The sequence below is a fragment of the Pristiophorus japonicus genome, chromosome 8, assembly GCF_044704955.1.
Source record: "Pristiophorus japonicus isolate sPriJap1 chromosome 8, sPriJap1.hap1, whole genome shotgun sequence".
Classification (NCBI taxonomy): Eukaryota; Metazoa; Chordata; class Chondrichthyes; family Pristiophoridae; genus Pristiophorus; species Pristiophorus japonicus.
This window is the reverse complement of record NC_091984.1, coordinates 59,555,537-59,575,507: the sequence shown is the minus strand read 5'-3', so window position 1 is coordinate 59,575,507 and position 19,971 is coordinate 59,555,537. Positions and strand designations below refer to the sequence as shown.

Genomic DNA, 19,971 nt, shown 5'->3' with positions numbered 1-19,971 from the left:
TACTCCGGGTCGGTGGGTGTAGAAACGGTACCTCGCCATGAGCGCACTGCGTTTCAGCTTCAGGTGATTTCGAACTAGCTCGCACAGTTCTTTGTAACTTTTCTCAGCGGGTTTCGTCGGGGCCAGTAGGTTCTTGATCAATGCGTAGTCCATGATCCGCAGACCGTGCGGAGGACGGCCCTGCGTTTGCTAGCATTCGCGGCTCCCTCTAAGTCTTTAGCGACAAAGCATTGATCCAGCCAGTCAATGAAGTCATCCCAGTCTTCCCCGACGCAATATTGATTTATATAGTCAACGGTGGCCACAGCTGCGTGTTAGTATCCCATCCTCGTCGCCAGCTGATACATATGCTTATCACGATAATAAATCACACATGGCCCATGCTGGAGCTGATAACCTTCTGACCTTTAGGTTTAATGTAAACTCCAAAAGTGAGCACTGCAGGGGGAGCCTGCTTTATATTGGGAGGCAGCACGAGGTGCAGTAATGTGTGCCTCCCGGGCTTTCCCCATCTGTTGACTATTACATGTAATTACATGGTGCAATACATGGTACTGTTTATAATGAGATTGCTGTGTTCCAAATTGGCCAAACCATTTGGCCTTTCTCTTTAACCTACTGCAAGCCCTTAAATGCTGCAGAATTTTCAGTTCAATATATTATAAAATTAGTATTGCTTGTTGTGATGTCTGGGATTTTACAGAACTGAGAAGAGTCCCGACACGGCTCACACGCAATCCTAAACACCACAGCCTACCAAGAAATAACCTGCAGGTATTAAAAGTGTTTGTATTTGTCTAAATTGCCATACTCTCTAAATATTACAAAGGGAGTTGATGCACAATTGCTCTTATGTCTTAATTCTTCCCAAGCTTTCCATCTTTAAACTGCCGGCAGTCTGGGAAGCGACGTTGTGTGTAGAATTCCCCGACAATGATTTAATGAATAGGGAATACTCTCGGCAGCTTACTCCCTTCTCTCGCATTCAGTTCCTCCCCCTCTGTCACCTTGTGGTGTCTCCCCGGTCAAGGAGCTTTCCTGACTGGGCATTCTAGGCACCTAGTCTCTGGCCTCTGCCAATAGTTATTGCTCTATAGCATGTGACCCAGGGCAACTTGCCACCTCATTTTTTTTCCTCCTTTTCTCGACTCGACACCTCCTTATGTCTGCAAGGTTAGCCCTTGGAACACCACACCAGTCATTCCCCATACCTGGTATTGTGATGCAAATGCTGAGGAAATTCTGCATAACATATCGTTCCCAGAGCTGCTGCTGACCAGCCACTTGAAATCATTGCACACAGGAGTATCAGGAGAGACAGCAGTTAGTTGTTCTTTGCAAACAGACATGGTTTTAAACATAGTGGGAGGAGGGAGATTTTCAATTGCTGGTCGCTCATTTTTCCCAAGAAAAACAGGCAACTGAACGAGGAAAATCCAGTGGGGACCTTGGTCATCTATTTGCCTGCTGGATTCAATTTTCAGGCAGGCTTTTAAATGAGCAGCCAGCACTCACGCCCAAATCAGGGAGGCTGTCTAAATATGCAAATTAGGGTCCTATGCCAGTTGTCACCTCCAATTGCAATTTTAATGAACTATTGGGTGGAGCATGTTCTGCGCAAGTTCATTCCAGTTGTCACGGGCATTCACTGGCCTAATCTAATCAGCAGTCGTTAAAAGGCCCACCAGAAGCTGCTTAAAAAAAGTGGATGTTTTGGGATTTTTTAAAAGATTTTGTGGGGTCAGGAGGAGCATTCATTTATGTTTGCTTTACGTTGTTGCAACAATACATCTTAATCACATTTATTTCCACAACCGGCATTTTATAACATCCCTGAGTGGAACTACAAGCTTCAGGCTGAATGGTCGGTTTTCTTGAGTAACAGATCCTGGGCTGAGACTTGGGCCATTATAGTCGTTAGAGAGACAAGACTTCTTAGGGCGATGTTTCTGTTTGTGCACTACTCATCCAGAGCCCTGCTTACGGGGAGCCACACCTGCAGACAGACCACCATTTTCTCTCCATTTATTTCCATAGACAGAAAATCATGGTCTGTGCATGCGTCATTTCTGGATATTCAGTCCAAGGTGGACGAGGTTCTGCGCCAGGAGCACGCAAGCAGATAACCGACACTCTAATTCCTTCAATCAGATTCAAATTCAAAAAGTCCTCGAGGTAACGGGCAATGTTCTAAATCACAGCAGCACCCAGCCATTAAGATAGCTCCCTTTCTATCATTTAGGATTATGTAGTAATTCAGATGAACAATTCTCTTTTAACTTGCCCCCAACAAGGACTGTTTGATGTGCTTTGATTAAATCATTTTAACAGCAGAGGGTGCTCTTCAAATTTGTTGTATAGCTAATCATCAGTGTGAAACCTGCCCTCAGAGATCATTCTTTGATTCATTACATGGTACATCTGACTCTAATGCAAATAAATGTAGCTGCAGGTTTCAAATCAAATGGCATAAGCATTGAATGACAGAGGATATTAAAATGAACTCACTCGACTATACGTGTCTTGTAGCTTGCACTGTGTTTACTGCCCAATTAATGTATTGCTCAGTGACATTTTTAATAAGCAGAATAAAAAGAATGAATGGAAACCTAGTACAATTTTGGAGGTACGTGAAGTTAATGCAATGTATCTGAAGCCATTGGGAACATTCCAAGAGGTGGTAGAGCAAATACTGTGTACCACAGCACTCAATTCAACTTTTGTACCCTTCACTTCCAATGAATTGTTGGTGTTGCTTAAATTGTATGATTGATAAATTATTGAAAGCCTCACATTGACACCAAAAATCCGTGGCCTATTTATAGCTAGCAGTGTAGAAGGGAACACGGCCAGGGGTGGGGACTCCCTACATAAAGAGTTCTCACTTTCCTGAAGTCAGTGGGACCTTTACAAAAAAAGGGGCCACTGGGAGCACCTTCAAGTTCTTTCCAGTGGTGGAGAGAGCTTGATAAACCCTCTGGCCTGGCAGTCTTCAGCCGGTCTTTGCGGCTTCTTCACCGGCGAGCTTCCTATATGCACCCCTAGTGGTGCAGGCGCCCAACATTGGCAGCCTAATGAGGGATCTCCCTGATCTTGGAAAGTTCTCCAGGGTCAGTGGCTGAGGTTCCCAGCAGGTGTATCTTGGTAGATACAACATTGGGAACCACTATTTCGATTGTTATATAGTAAATTAGTATGATGCAGTGATCTTATTCCCATCTGATTTGAACTATGTTTACTTTCTCTGAAAGGTGCAGAAAGCGAAACCCTCTACAGGCCTCCCCCTGGTTTACTCAGTGGCATGGAGCTCAAGGAAGCTCTCGAAACTGGTAAGATACTAAGGATTGAAAAATAACTAAAAGTACTCCATCTTCATTTTCATTTGGAAAGAATTGAACTGATGTTCTCAATATTAGATGGATTTATTTTCCTCTCCACCACCTCTCCTGCCAGAATGTTGTTCCACAGGGGCTAGACACCCTCTGGTAACATGTCCAAGTGGCTGATAGTCATGCTTGAGCCTAAACGGTGAGTGTTGCAACCTGACATTCACACTTACCTACTTTACAGAGAGGTCACTTCCTGGTGATCAGTAGAAGTCCTGGCTGATTTTCTCCGGTGTGATCCTCTTGCAGCCAACTGTAGCATCTAAAGTACCATCCTGGCTAACGTCTTGGGAATCAATGCTGGAACCTTCCTTGTCCCAATGTTCAGTGATATGTTAGCTTTAAAACTGGGCCTTCTGTGGGCTATTGGATGAATTTTATTAGAATTCAATGTTTGTGTTTTTATATTAGTGTTTCTACATTAAAGAAGCCATAAAGATCCTGGTTATTGTTGTCGTGATGAAAGGCAATGTCTTAGTCTAATATATTCACAGAAATCTCTCTTATCTTTTGGTGAGCTGGGGTAGAATTTCCACAGGTCTTCTGCTGAGCTCCCAGCATCACGTTGGCTGATATTCTAGAGAAACAGTATAAACGACTGTTTGAGATTCCGCCAAAGTTATTCAGGAGATCGAGACAACCCGCCATGGAAATCCAGGGCCTTTCTGTTTAACTAAATCCTGATATAGCCTTTATTATTTATTACTGTTCTTGCGTTTGTGGCAAATACTAATTTATCCTCATTGCTAATTATTGTACAAGGAATTTGGCAGCTTGTTCTCGTACTATATGCTTGTTTGGTAGATGTAGAGGAATGGTCTGCATTATCTGAATCTGAGCACGGGGAGCACACTGCAGCTGCATGTTTCCAGCCAACTCACTCCTGCTGGTCTGCAGAAAGTTGAGAAGCAGCTGGGTGATGAATGCAATGGATTATAATCGTAAAACAGTTTAAAAAAAAATAGCCCCTTAAAAAAAATTCCAATTGTAGTTTGTAACCTGGATGTCACTTATAATTAGAGGAGAATTAGGTTCATGAAAAAGTTACATTTTGGGTTCAAACATTACATCAGTGACTACACTCCAAAAGTACTTCATTGGCTGTAAAGCGCTTTGAGATGTCCGGTGGTTGTGAAAGGTGTTCTATAAATTCAAGTCTTTCTTTCTTTTTTTCTTTCAAAGTTTCACTCCAGTATGTGATCACATAAATTAGGCTGGCATGCCAATTCAATACTGAGGGAGTGCCGCCTTGTTGGAGTCACTGGGGTGGAAATTCACTCGCGCCTCTGTTGCGGCATTAATCCAGGTGGAGCGGTAAATTTTGTGCCGGCAAGTTGTTTGTGTCTGCTGCCGCAAATTTCATCAGCTGGGCCCTGAGTTTGGAGCAGAGCATTAAGGGAGACGTTGCACACCTCTTTTAGGGCGCTAGGCCGGCTGAGCAAGTGAAAATCCTGAGGTAAACAGCCAGCCTCGGAGCGACCTAAGAGAGGCCTCGGGGTGGGGGGGGGGGGAAATAAATCTGAAAAAAAACATTCCCAATAAATAACTCATACCACCACAACATAATACATAAAAAATCAATCACATTTACCTTCGATCGACATTACTTACCTCACTGGGGCTGCTACAGCTTGGAACAGCAGCTTCCACGGGCATTCCCACTATGGCACGCTATGGGTCAGGCGCAATCCAAATATCGAGCCAGTGTTGCAACCAGGTGCGTTGCACTCTGGCTCGCCTCTTCTGGGCGGTAATGCTCCACGCCCCCTCGAAACTGGCACCAAATGTCCCAGTGGGGCGCTGGAAGTTGGCCGCCCCCCCCCCCCCGGAAGTGCTTACTGTTGCCATTGCTGCCCCTCCGGGCCGCGAACAGGGGTGAATGAAGACCGAAAATCCAGCTCTTTCGGAGAACAGGTTAAGCTATCTGTAGGCAGCATGTTTTGCTGGTTCACATAGATATTAAAGAACCCATTGTACCATTGGAAGAAGATTAGGGAGTCTGCTTGGTGTCCTGGCCAACATTTCTCTCTCAATCAACAGCACAAACAATAACGTTATTGCTGCTTATTCGATCTTGCTGTGTGTAAATTAGCTGCAACAGTAACTGCATTTACGGAAAGTTCTTTCTTGTATGTGAAGCGTTTGGGATGCCTCTGAAAGACATGATATGGCACCATATAAAGGTAAGTCGTTATTTTCAAACACTTGTAACACTACATAGTTAGCCTCACACATGTACTCACATTTTACCCTGCTGAAACTTTATGCACTTTGCACTGTCATTCTCAGTTAGGAAGATGAGACACGCTTTGGCATCACCTCAGTCCAGCAATTAGAGACCGTCAGGTTAGAAATATGTCTCAGGTGATATGGTATTGGCAGCCTGTTACACACACCCCACCAGCCAGTGTAATTAAATATCAGACGCCGCGTATCACCGGCGGACGATCCGATAACAGCACCCCCCTCCCGGTTTTGCCCCACTGCCCAAGACAAATTTCTACCCCTCACTCTCGGTTCTTCAATGCTCGGGGGCTGTGGGAGCTACAGAATCTAACCTGGGGGCCAGCATCACAAGAGCAGGCGGCGCAGGAGGATAAAGGCGGCAGTGAGTCGGAGCGGCGGCAGATCGTTGGGGGCCAGCATCTGCAGGGCCCGAAGGTAAAACAAAGAAGTAGAAAGAAATCGAAGGGTGACGTCACAGCCAAGCACGTAAGTGATTGGCTGGTGGATTGGTGAGTATTTAATCTTTTTCTTTAACTTTTTATTTCCTTATCAGTAGGTAACCTTTGACATTGTTGCCAAATTGTTAATTTAAGGGTTAAGTCATGGCAGGAGAGCCCAGACCTATGTCATGCTCCTCTTGTGCTATATGTGCAGGAAGTGCATCCAGCTGCAGCTCCTGACAGACCGCATTGCGGCACTGTAGGTGTGCATGCATTCACTCTGGAGCATCTGCGATGCTGAGGATGTCATGAATAGCATGTTTAGTGAGTTGCTCACACCGCAGGTAAAGGTTACTCAGGCAGATAGGGAATGGGTGACCATCAGGCAGAGCAGCGGAAGGAAGGTAGTGCAGGGGTCCCCTGCGGTCATCCTCCTCCAAATCAGATATACCACCTTGGGTAATGTTGGGGGGGATGACTCATCAGGGGAGGGCAGCAGCAGCCAAGTTCATGGCACCATGGGTGGCACTGCTGCATAGGAGGGCAGGAAAAAGAGTGGGAGAGCTATAGTGGTAGGGGATTCTATTGTAAGGGGAATAGTTAGGCGTTTCTGCGGCCGCAATCGAGATTCCAGGATGGTATGTTGCCTCCCTGGTGCAAGGGTCAAGGATGTCTCGGAGCGGCTGCAGGGCATTCTGGAGGGGGAAGGGTGAACAGCCAGTTGTCGTGGTGCACATAGGTACCAACGATATAGGTAAAAAATGAGATGAGGTCCGACAAGCTGAATTTAGGGAGCTAGGAGTTAAATTAAAATGTAGGACCTCAAAGGTAGTAATTTCAGGATTTCTACCAGTGCCACGGGCTAGTCAGAGTAGAAATAACAGGATAGTTAAGAAGAATGCGTGGCTTGAGGAATGGTGCAAGAGGGAGGGATTCAAATTCCTGGGACATTGGAACCGATTCTTGGGGAGGTGTCACCAGTACAAACCGGACGGTCTGCACCTGGGCAGGACCGGAACCAATGTCCTGGGGGGAGTGTTTGCTAGTGCTGTTGGGGAGGGTTTAAACTAATATGGCAGGGGAATGGAAACCTATACAGGGAGACAGATGGACGTAAAATGGGAACGCAAGCAAAAGGTAGAAAGGAGATAAGGAAAGGTGGAGAGCAGAGAAATCAAAGGCAAAAATCTAAAAGGACCACATTACATCATAATTCTAAAAGGACAAAGAGTGTTAAAAAAACAAGCCTGAAGGCTCTGTGTCTCAATGCGAGGAGCATTTGTAATAAGGTGGATGAATTAACTGCACAGATAGCTGTTAACGGATATGATGTAATTGGGATTACGGAGACATGGCTCCAGGGTGACCAAGGCTGGGAACTCAACATCCAGGGTATTCAATATTCAGGAAGGATAGACAGAAAGGAAAAGGAGGTGGGGTAGCATTGCTGGTTAAAGAGAAGATTAACGCAATAGTAAGGAAGGACATTAGCTTGGATGATGTGGAATCTGTATGGGTAGAGCTGTGGAACACCAAAGGGCAGAAAATGCTAGTGGGAGTTGTGTACAGACCACCAAACAATAGTAGTGAGGTTGGGGATGGCATCAAGCAGGAAATTAGGGATGTGTGCAATAAAGGTACAGCAGTTACTTTAATCTACATATAGATTGGGTTAACCAAACTGGTAGCAATACAGTGGAGGAGGATTTCCTGGAGTGGATAAGGGATGGTTTTCTAGACCAATATGTCAAGGAACCAACCAGAGAGCAGGCCATCCTAGACTGAGTCTTGTGTAATGAGAGAGGATTAATTAGCAATCTTGTTGTGCGAGGCCCCTTGGGGAAGGGTGACCATAATATGGTAGAATTCTTCATTAAGATGGAGAATGACACAGTTAATTCAGAGACTAGGGTCCTGAACTTAAAGAAAAGTAACTTTGATGGTATGAGATGTGAATTGGCTAGGATAGACTGGCAAATTATACTAAAAGACTTGACGGTGGATAGGCAATGACAGACATTTAAAGATCACATGGATGAACTTCAACAATTGTACATCCCTGCCTGGCGTAAAAATAAAACGGGAAAGGTAGCTCAACCGTGGCTAACAAGGGAAATTAAGGATAGTGTTAAATCCAAGGAAGAGACATATAAATTGGCCAGAAAAAGCAACAAACCTGAGGACTGGGAAAAATTTAGTATTCAGCAGAGGAGGGCAAAGGGTTTAATTAGGAGGGGGAAAATAGAGTATGAGAATAAGCTTGCAAGGAACATAAAAATTGACTGCAAAAGCTTCTATAGGTACGTGAAGAGAAAACGATTAGTGAAGACAAATGTAGGTACCTTGCAGTCAGAATCAGGTGAATTTATAATGGGGAACAAAGAAATGGCAGACCAATTGAACAAATACTTTGGTTCTGTCTTCACGAAGGAAGACACAAATAACCTTCCGGAAATACTAGGGGACCAAGGGTCTAGCGAGAAGGAGGAACTGAAGGAAATCCTTATTAGTCAGGAAATTGTGTTAGGGAAATTGATGGGATTGAAGGCCGATAAATACCCAGGGCCTGATAGTCTGCATCCCAGAGTACTTAAGGAAGTGGCCCTAGAAATAGTGGATGCATTGGTGGTCATTTTCCAACATTCTATTGATTCTGGATCCATTTCTATGGATTGGAGGGTAGTTAATGTAACCCCACTTTTTAAAAAAGGAGGGAGAGAAAACAGGGAATTATAGACCGGTTAGCCTGACATCAGTCGTGGGGAAAATGTTGGAATCAATTATTAAAGACGTAATAGCAGCGCATTTGGAAAGCAGTGACAGGATCAGTCCAAGTCAGCATGGATTTATGAAAGGGAAATCGTGCTTGATAAATCTTCTAGAATTTATTGAGGATGTAACTAGTAGAGTGGACAAGGGAGAACCAGTGAATGTGGTGTATTTGGACTTTCAAAAGGCTTTTGACAAGGTCCCACACAAGAGATTGGTGTGCAAAATTAAAACACATGGTATTGGGGGGTAATGTATTGACATGGATAGAGAACTGGTTGGCAGACAGGAAGCAAAGAGTAGGAATAAACAGGTGCTTTTCAGAATGGCAGGCAGTGACTAGTGGGGTACTGCAAGGTTCAGTGCTGGGACCCCAGCTATTTACAATATACATTAATGATTTGGACAAAGTAATTGAACGTAATATCTCCAAGTTTGCAGATGACACTAAGCTGGGTGACAGTGTGAGCTGTGAGGAGGATGCTAAGAGGCTGCAAGGTGACTTGGACAGGTTAGGTGAGTGGACAAATGCATGGCAGATGCAGTATAATGTGGATAAATGTGAGGTTATCCCCTTTGATGACAAAAACAAGGAGGCAGAATATTATCTGAATGGTGATAGATTAGGAAAAGGGGAGTTGCAACAAGACCTGGGTGTCATGGTACATCAGGTACAGCAGGCGGTGAAGAAGGCAAATGGCATGTTGGCCTTCATAGCGAGAGGATTTGAGTTTAGGAGCAGGGAGGTCTTACTGTAGTTGTACAGGGCCTTGGTGAGGCCACACCTTGAATATTGTGTACAGTTTTGGTCCCCTAATCTGAGGAAGGACATTCTTGCTATTGAGGGAGTGCAGCGAAAGTTCACCAGACTGATTCCCGGGATGACATATGAAGAAAGACTAGATCGACTAGGCTTATATTCACTGGAATTTAGAAGAACGAGGGGGGATCTCATAGAAACATATAAAATGCTGACGGGATTGGACAGGTTTGATGCAGGAAGAATGTTCCCGATGTTGGGGAAGTCCAGAACTAGGGATCACCGTCTTAGGATAAGGGGTAAGCCACTTAGGACCGAGATGAGGAGAAGCTTCTTCACTCAGAGAATTGTGAACCTGTGGAATTCTCTACCACAGAAAGTTGTTGAGGCCAGTTCGTTAGATATAGTCAAAAGGGAGTTCGATGTGGCCCTTACGGCTAAGGGATATGGAGAGAAAGCAGGAATGGGATACTGAAGTTGCATGTTCAGCCATGATCTTATTGCATGGTGGTGCAGGCTCGAAGGGCCAAATGGCCTACTCCTGCACCTAGTTTCTATGATTCTATGGTTACATGGGGAGGATTTCAGAGCACTGACAACTGACAATCAATGACACACGCAAAATTCTTCAAAAAAATGGTGCAATCACAACGTTCATCTTCTATTTCCAGACTATTTCCTCTACAGCGTAAGGTCTTTACAGATTAACGATGTCAAGACCACATTGCTACCGATAAGAATGGGCTGAACATGCAGATGCCCAGATAATGGTGCTGGTATTTACATGGTGATTCTTGGGGCAGCAACGTCACTGCCGCGATAATATAACAATTAAATAAAATCTCTTTCCTTTGGTTGCTGAAAGCTGAACTGTTTTCTTGCAGATTTTCTTAGGTTAATAAGTCAATAAGAAAGTTGAAGTGCTTTCTTCAGTGTGTTAATGCGACCTCTGTCACAAATTGGGTAATTTCTGCTTTTTAAAAAATGATGTGAAAAATAGCATCTGGCTGCGTTTTGAATAATTTAAAAGGGGTTGTTTGCCTTTGCAAGTGGAAAACCCACCCAATTACTCAGTGTACAGCCTCCAGTGTAAAGGCCAGGTGCTGTGTTTTGCAGGTGTTACTGGATGTGGCTCTGCAAATTGGTCTCTGCATTTAAATTTACAATCAGGAATCATTTATATCAATTTCATAATTTTGTACTATTAGTCATGGATGTGTCTTTGTTGCTTTGTGTCAATGATGTCCTGGCTGTTATGCTTGAAAACAGGCAGATGGAATGATCCAAATCGCCCTGATGTGTAACCAGAGGTGAGGCCTCAGGCCCTGAAATTCCGGTTTGGGGGAGGGATTAAGTCAGCAATTGTGGGACCAGGAATCTCTGATGGACCCAGTTTCACTGGCATGAAGTCTGTTCAGTTCAGGGAAGAACGAAGAAGCACCCGCTCTCCCAATGGTCCTAATATGGAACTTCGCATAGGGTGATGTCAGTCATCCAGAATTCTGGGACTTCCTCCTTCCCAACTGTCCATGAGAATGTGTGCCAATGTTCGGCTAATGGAATGCTGCCCACTGAGATTGCACCCATGTGGCATTGCATACGCCAAATGTAAACCCCCATATTGATATGAACAGCAAAGGCTTCCATTCCCTAAATCTTCAGCTCATTTGTGATGACAGGCACAGCTGCTTCCACAAGAATTCATCATGTGCTGGGACCACCAGTGCTGCAGACGAGGATTAAAATGAAGCACGCATGAGAACATCAATCGGAATTGAGTAAGCCAGAGGGATGCTCAAAAGAAGGTGTCAATTTCTGGATAGATCGAAGGTGTCTTGCAGTATGTGCCCTGCACCAACTCGCAATTTATATTAACCTTTGTGTGCATCACACTATTGCATAGAATTACATTGAATTTTACAGCACAGAAACGGGCCATTCGACCCAACACGTCTACGCTGATGTTTATGCTCCACACGAGCCATAATTGCTTTGTATCAATAATGCCTTGTTGCTATGCTTGAAAGCAGGCAGATGGAATGTTCCAAGTTGACTGGGAGTAGAGTTGAGAAAGAACTGATGGTAGATATCCCTGAGGATGCCAGTGAGTCTGATGATGACATTGCTGAAGCTGAAGCACAGCCCGTGAAGAACAGGAAGTAGGTTCAGTAGCAACTGCTGTTTGACAGCTGAGAGACCAATCTCATTGGGCACACCTTCACAGATGGATGGAGCGCTATTATTTGGAAGTCTCAGCCCATCAAAGATCTGTTTCCTACCAACCTCTCAATGGTCTCAATAAAATCTTAAGACCACAGCTAGCTATCTTTTTTACACTGAGCCTCAGTATCAGGACATTACCTGTTCCCATTGACATACAAGAGAACCAAACATCAAGCAGCCATTAAGTTAAATAATCCAACTATTTACAAAGACATTAGCTGATTTTGTCACCATGCACATCTGTTGCGATCATACAACAGTTTCTCTGCTCTGTTCTACTGCTTCTATGTGCCACCTGAGGCCTGAGATGGTGCAAACTATTATGAGCCTCTTGGACTGGAAAGATTGCTTCTCTCAGGCTCCCCAACTCCAGGGAAAGAAAGGGGACAGGCTGAATCATTGTCATCGGTTTCATGGCAGCTTGGTCGTCCGCAAATGAAGGTTTATGAAGGGGAGTTGATGTAGCACTCTCTGTGCTGCTGCCATGAGGAATAGCAGCCCTGGAGGCATATCCGCTTCTCCACTGCTATTGGGGACAGGATTCTGGTCACTAATGACCAGTAGGAGAGTGGACATAGAAACATAGAAATTTACAGCGCAGAAGGAGGCCATTTCGGCCCATTGTGTCCACGCCGGCCGATAAAGAGCTGCACGGCTCTTGGTCAGCAGCCCTGAAGGTTACATATAAACCTATGAACAATGATGGAAAGGAAAGAGCACCCAGCCCAACTAGTCCGCCTCGCACAACTGCGACACCCCTTATACTGAAACATTCTACACTCCACCCCAACTGGATCTCCTGGGAGAGGCAAAAAACAGATAAAACCCAGGCCAATTTAGGGAGAAAAAAATCGGGGAAAATTCCTCTCTGACCCATCCAGGCGATTAAAACTAGTCCAGGAGATCAACCTGGCCGTATTCGATTCCCTGCAGTATATCTGCGTCGGCCAACAAAAGGCCATCCAGTCGAATCCCAATTACCAGCTCTAGGTATGTAACACTGAGGTTACGGCACTTTAATTTCCCATCCAAACATCTCTTAAAAGTGGTGAAGGTTTCTGCATCCACCACTCTTCCAGGCAACGAGTTCCAGATCCCCACAACCCTCTACATAAAGAAGCCCCCCCCCCTCAAATCCCCTCTAAACCTTCCACAACCCACCTTAAAACTATGCCCCCTCATAATAGACCCCTCCACCAATGGAAATAGGCCCTTACTATCCACATTGTCCAGGCCCCTCAATATTTTGTACACCTCAATGAGGTCTCCTCTCAACCTCCTCTGTTCCAATGAGAACAAACCCAGTCTATTCAATCTGTCCTCATAACTAAGATTATCCATTCCAGGCAGCATCATAGTAAATCTCCTCTGCACCCCTCTCTCGTGCAATCACGTCCTTCCTATAATGCGGCGACCAGAACTGCACGCAGTACTCCAGCTGTGGCCTAACCAAAGTATTATACAATTTAAGCATAACCTCCCTGCTCTTATATTCTGTGCCTCGGCCAGTAAAGGCAAATATTCCGTATGCCGCCTTAATCACCTTATCTACCTGGCCTGCTACTTTCAGGGGATCTGTGGACAAGCACTCCAAGGTCCCTTTGTTCATCTACACTATTAAGTGGCCTACCGCTTAATGTGTATACCCTTTCCTTATTAGCCCTCCCAGAGTGCATCACCTCACACTTCTCTGAATTAAATTCCATTTGCCACTGCTCTGCCCACCTGACTCGTAGATTGATATCCTCCTACAGCCCATGACTTTCTTCTTCATTATCAACCACACAGCCAATTTTAGTGTTGTCTACAGAATCAAAGAGATCATTACATTTCTGAGAGAGAGCCAACCGAATATCCTTTAGTTTGAGATGTTGCTCTGTATACTTTGTAATCCAATTGACATTGATCCCCAAGACCTGTAGTCGTTTATTCCAAGCATCCACTTTGAGTTGCCTGACTTGCCTGGATCTGTCACAAAGTGAGGGAAGGTCAGCAGTTATCACTTTCTCCAAGTTGCCTTGCAATTGATTGAACCTATCTCAGATGTCGGTGGACAGCAGGGCAGTGGATTCCACCACTCTTCCAAACACTTGCCACATATCTTGGGAAAGACCGCTCAGAACTCCCATATGTGTCTGATAGTGGTGAAGAATTTGAAGAATGCATAACATGAAATAAGAAAAGTATGCATCCTCATGTACCCTTGAAGACACAGCAATTCCCGCATCACCATCATCTCGCAAGCCAGAGTTGATGCTAATTATTAGCTTTCCTTCCTCTTCATGTGTTGTTAAATGATGATGTTTGCATGTCCTCCTCCAGTTGCCTGACCTTCTCTGCCAATGTGTGCTGTGTTCTGCTGCAGGAGCAAGAGTGTTTGTGTAATGGATGGTAGTAATGGTAAGTGTAGGGCAGCAGTATTCTAGGATGTGACACTTTGGTGTGCTGGTATGCATTATAGGGTGTGAGATACTTGACAGGAATACTACCAAGTGACCATTCTCCAGGGACAAGGAACATAATGCATGTGATATCCTAAAAGGCAATGCTTGAATATTGTTATAGGAAATACTAAATTGCTTCTCTGTGATTTAGTTACCTGTCCTGTTATTCATCTAAAAGCACTCAACCTAGTGAGGTTATTAAACAACTTCTGAGACTGCAAGGGGGCTTTTGGGGTAATCGAGTTCCACATCCAGCTGCGGCCGCCTCCTTCCACATGGCCTTTACGGCTACATGTGATGGCCTCTCCCCTGGTACTCCAACAATGCCACTCCTCCGTACTGGGCCAGCAGCAGTTCCACATCATCCACAGAGAAGCTTCCTTGTGTGGCACCAACCATTTCAGAACGTCTTCCAGTAGTTTGCTCCGCCTTCCGACTGCACGAAGCCCAGTAAATACGGAAATTGTACTCTTGCGCAGCTCCGGCTAAGTTTTCCAGGCTCCCAGTCCCACAGCATATCTGGCTCCTTCCTGCCGCGATTGCTGCCCTTGTACTGCCAATATCATTTAAATTAGACGACCCAAGAATTCCTGACCGGGTCAGCCTCCTCCAATTTCAGCACATGTGAGCCCTGCACGTAGGCCACTGCATTATGGACCAAGAAACTTTGTTTATAACAGTGGGGAACTTTGAATTATTTTGTATGTTAAATATTTTACTGCTGAGTTTATTTGGGGGGGGGGGGGGGGCGGGGAATTAGGGTATTAATCTGATCCCTGTCTGCAGATTCTTTAGCTTATTTGTTCAGTGTAAAACTCCCTACTTGCAGGGATGAAGCTCAAGTCAACTTTCTGTTGCCAAGTCTGGACTGTTAACATTCACCGTGCCAATCCTGAGGTCTTTCTTGTCTTTTGCTAACTCCTGGAGAAGGGATGACGAGAGCTCTGATGAACTATCTATTATAAATCACAGTTACCTTGTACTCCAGTTCTGCTCTAATTCACTATATTTTGTTACTTACCTGATTTTGTAAATAATGAGTTTGATTTGCTGTTTTAGCCTGTCGAGTCTCTGCCCTGTGTGCAATATCTATTTAAATAAACGAAAGATATAGTGAGAAACCTACGCAAATTCGAATTTGCAATTTATCACAATTCAGATAATTATTGATCCCTAAATCCATTCACTCTGAAGGGCAGGGAATGAAAAGATGTGGTTTTCAGATTATAAGCGACACAATCTGCTTATAGAAACTCATCATGTTGTTTAATTAGAAAGTGGTGCCAAAAATAAACAAATCTCAGCAAATTGACAACTGAGAACGGTTGTAGTTCTGTACAGAATGGTGTAACAATGGGAGTGGCACAAGGGTTCCGTTGGCTGGAGCATCAATCCAGTCTTCTGTGAAATGATAGGTCACAGGGTCAAGTCAGGTGATTTGCCCATCTCCGTGTGCCATCATGAGGAGATCACAGAGTGGAGGCGAGGATCACCTATAGATGGTTAAGAGGGTGAAACAGAACTAGAGTCCCCTGGGGCTGCTATGACGAACCAACCAGCAGCCAGTTCAGAGCAGAAGAGAGAGATAGAAGAATGGAAGTGGTGAAGGCATTTCACTCAGGCAAAAACAAAGATGGCAATAGATGATGTTATAACAACATAAGAACATGAGAAATAGGAGCAGGAGTTGGCCATTTGACCCCTTGAGCCTGCTCCGCCATTTAATAACATCATGGCTCATCTGATGGCCTCAACTACACTTCCCCGCCTGCTCCCCATAACCTTTGATGCCCTTATCATTCAAAAATCTGTCTATCTCCACCTTAAATATATTCAATATCTAATATATTCAATCTATAATTATCTAAGGGAAGAGGTACAATATGGTTTATAAATTGGATTGGCAGTCCAATAACACACCCAGGACTGTCAGAAATGTTGTAATATGTTATAATCCTCCCCTCAGTACAGCATTCTATTATTAGACTTTAAAAAATGCATGTTGTGTTTCTGTAATAAGGAAGTGTGAGGAACAGCAGAAGGAGAAATGGCTGGAGTGACGTGATGGTGAATTCGTTCTCCTTTTTCCTTTGGATTGAGAAAAGGTAGTGAAGACAAACTGAGATTCAGTGAAAGTGGAGGGGCACACAACGAATCAGTGGCCTGAAAATTGGATCATTCCGGAATCGGGGCGTGACCCCAGTGCAGTGCACGCTGCACATTCCTAACGAGGCCAGTGGCAGGATCACGGGAAATTGGTTCCCTGGCCACATTAGGATCGTACTAAAAGAAAGACTTGCATTTATGTAGCGCCTTTCACGACCACCGGACGTCTCAAAGTGCTTTACAGCCAATGAAGTACTTTTGGAATGTAGTCACTGTTGTAATGTGGAAATGCGGCAGCCAATTTGCGAACAGCAAGCTCCCACCAACAGCAATGTGATAACCAGATAATGCTTTTGTTATGATGATTGAGGGATAAATATTGGCTAGGACACCAGGGATAACTCCCTTGCTCGTCTTCGAAATAGTGCCATGGGCTCTTTTACGTCCACCTGGGAGAGCAGGCAGGGTCTCGGCTTAACATCGCATCCGAAAGACGGCACCTCTGACAGTGCAGCACTCCCTGACTGGAGTGTCAGCCTAGGTTTATGTGCTCAAGTCCCTGGGACTTGAACCCACAACCTTCTGACTTAGAGGTGAGTGTGCTACCCACTGAGCCACAGCTGACAAACTGCCATGATGTGGGTACCAATCACAGTTCCAGAGGGAGCTTGCCATCATATGTGGCGGGGGGGTGCGGGAGGAGTGAGAAAAATCAGCCGGTTGGGACGCCAACCGAGATGGGGGAGGAGGGAGGGAGGCAATTAGGAGGGAGGTGAGCAGCTCCAGCTCCTTCCAGCTCCTCATTCAGGTCAGTATTTTTGTAAAATTTACCTTTTTGGAGGCGGCCTCCTACGATCTCTTGGTTAGATCACACGTAAACATGACAATCCTCAGTGCCTGCTACATTCAGCATAAACCAATTTTCACTTTGGGTCCTAAAACAAGCATGAGGCCTCTGATTAGCATGTTCAAGGGGCCTGTTTTAGGCCGCTGCCAGGGATGCCATGTCGGTGCTCAAACCAATATGGCGTTGAACATGTTTCCAACACTGCTCGGGTGAGGGAGGTTGGCCCCCTAAATGTTACCTCTTTGCACCCAGTTTTTGGCTGATCTACCCCAGTATGTAGATCTTCATCTTCCCCTCCCTACAGCTAAAATATAAGCCAGCTGTGCACGTGATAGTTGAAAGTGTAGAACTATGAAAAATAATTTCAGATGTTGGGTTGCACCCGATTTCAATTTATAAAAATTAATTTCTATGAAATTGGGAATCCTTTTGTGAGCTTGTGTGTTTTCTGTCACCCATCATGATTCCTTAAAAAATGGTTTTGCAGATGCTGTGTGGTCCAAATGTGTGGGCGTTTGAAAATGTTCCGAGGAGCAGGCAGCACACGAGAGTTAAAAACGTATAAATCTCTGGTAGAGTCATGAGAGGGGAGTGGAGGTCAGTGAAAGGGAATGCAGTGTCAATTCATTTTGAGATGACAGCCTTTGTTGGCCTACAGCGTGTGATAGTTTGGTCTGTTTCCAAGTTGTATCTCTTTCCCTTTGATCTGCTCTGTCAACTCCAGGTCAGTTTCATAAACCCTAAATCAGCAAAGTACTGATCTGTGCACCTAGGATAATATAGGAGCAGGACTGTCGGTAACTAAGTGTATTACTGTAATAAAATATGGACTGCTCCTAATGGAAAAATGGTCTGAATTAACTCCTAGGTTTTATCAGAGCATTAGAAAAGTGATAGTGCAACTTAAAATCACTATATAGCTAGTATCTCACACCATGGCTTAACAATCCTCTCCCCGTCTAGGAGTCATTCGTGTGCAGGAGTTTACTCTGCAATGTTTATTTTTCTTTATTTTTATGTGGCCCTAATAACTAAATGGCTGCAGTCTACCACTAGGGGGTGCTGTTTTATCAGAGTCATGCCCGCTTTCTGCCATGAGTCAAGTTGTAATCTCGGTTTCCCAGTAAAGCTTGATTGTATAATAATTAAAATACATTCTCTTTCCATGAGTGTTATATTAGTAACTTCCCTTCCAGGAAATCTTTCCAAGGCTATGCTGTGACTTTATATGTGGCAAGGATTTTTACAATAATAGCTTGGGTTAGGCACTGGGAAGAGGCCTAGAACTGATGGCCTTTCCCGGCATGAGGCGACACCTTCAAGAGAGGAGGGCAGAAACCTCTGGGAATTTAAAAACAATTTTGTACTTACTTATTATTGAAATTTTAACATATCTTTTTCCAATACTATTTGTTTATTAAACGAGCATTAGAGAATGCAGCTTTGCTCAGCACCTGAACCCACTTTTTTTCTCAAGAATATTATGAATACATACATTGCTGCTGAGTAATGGGATAACAGATCTGCACGGACCCCTGATTCTAGTGCTATTGGCAATGCAGGGCAGGGAGGAGGTTAATCAAATGGTTATGGTTTTTTTTAAAGTTTTTAAACAGAGACTCTTCAGGCAGAGTCTAGACATCAAATTAACTGAAGTTGTTGTTTTAGTGATTTTAATTATGACATACGGCCTGTCTAAGAACTGTTTAGCTGGCATGCATAACAAATAACAGCATGAACTACCAGTGTCTTCCACAACCCACCAATAATTGCTCACAGATTGTCAAACCTGTGCATATGGTACATTGAAAGGAATAATATAATGCATCTATTCTACTGCGTATAGGACTAAATCATAGTAGGAGCGTTTTTCCTGGGTTTAGTGTCTGAAAATAGGTGTTAATCATTTGCCCCTGTTTTGCGCATAAATAGCACTGCATCTGAATTCCCTGCATGGCCTTTTGAGGGGGCTACACCTGACAGTGCCTTGAAAAGGGTGCACCAATGTAAATTGCATGCAAATGAGTGTCAGAAACCTATGTACTCAGATTTCCTGTTCTAATGCTGGGTGCAGTTCAGGGGCAAACAGCTCCCAAATTCACCTGGCACTATAGCTTCCAGACCTGCCATGAAGGTCTCAAAGGGTAGGCTGCTTTTGTCAGGAAAGGTCTGTATTTATGGCCATTTGACTTAAAAAAAAGTTTTCAGCTTCGGAAATGTTTGCGGAACAAAGTGCTTCTCAGCCAATATATTATTTTTTGAAATGTCGTCATTGTTTTCTGGAGGCAAAGGCAGCAGCCAATTTGCACTGAGCAAGGTCCTGCAAACAGTCTGGACTATAGTGTATATGAAAGAGTTACAAGTCTAGATATCACAAATCTACATAGGAAAACGTATAACAATTAACAGTCAAGACTTTTTTTCTGATTTTGTTTTAAAGACAACAGTTGTATACAGGTGTATACACTTGATGCAGTTGTACATTTTCTTAACACTGCATTTACGAGGTACAATGCATAGAGTTACATAGATTATACAACACAGAAACAGGCCATTCGGCCCAACAGGTCTATGCCGGTGTTTATGCTCCACATTGATCACATAGTTGTGCATATTCCGATTCAGATGTTTTGCACATTTTGGAATCAGGAGGAATCTTTTAAAGACTAATATTAATATTTTTTTTCTGACTGTTTTTCTGGTGCCAGCATTTACCTGGGAGTAGGAGTGAGTGTAATGCCAGATCTAAAAGGATTCCAATTGACACCAA

At 44.2% G+C, this 19,971-nt stretch overlaps 1 protein-coding gene across 1 annotated transcript in view; it reads left to right on the top strand.

The window, feature by feature from the left end:
- Nucleotides 1-19,971, top strand: part of pik3r3b (phosphoinositide-3-kinase, regulatory subunit 3b (gamma)) — a 743,508-nt gene that overhangs the window by 240,298 nt on the left and 483,239 nt on the right. Inside the window, exon 4 of the mRNA XM_070886838.1 lies at nt 3,252-3,329. Coding sequence (XP_070742939.1) covers nt 3,252-3,329 — 78 coding nt within the window. The remainder of the gene's footprint in view (nt 1-3,251; nt 3,330-19,971) is intronic.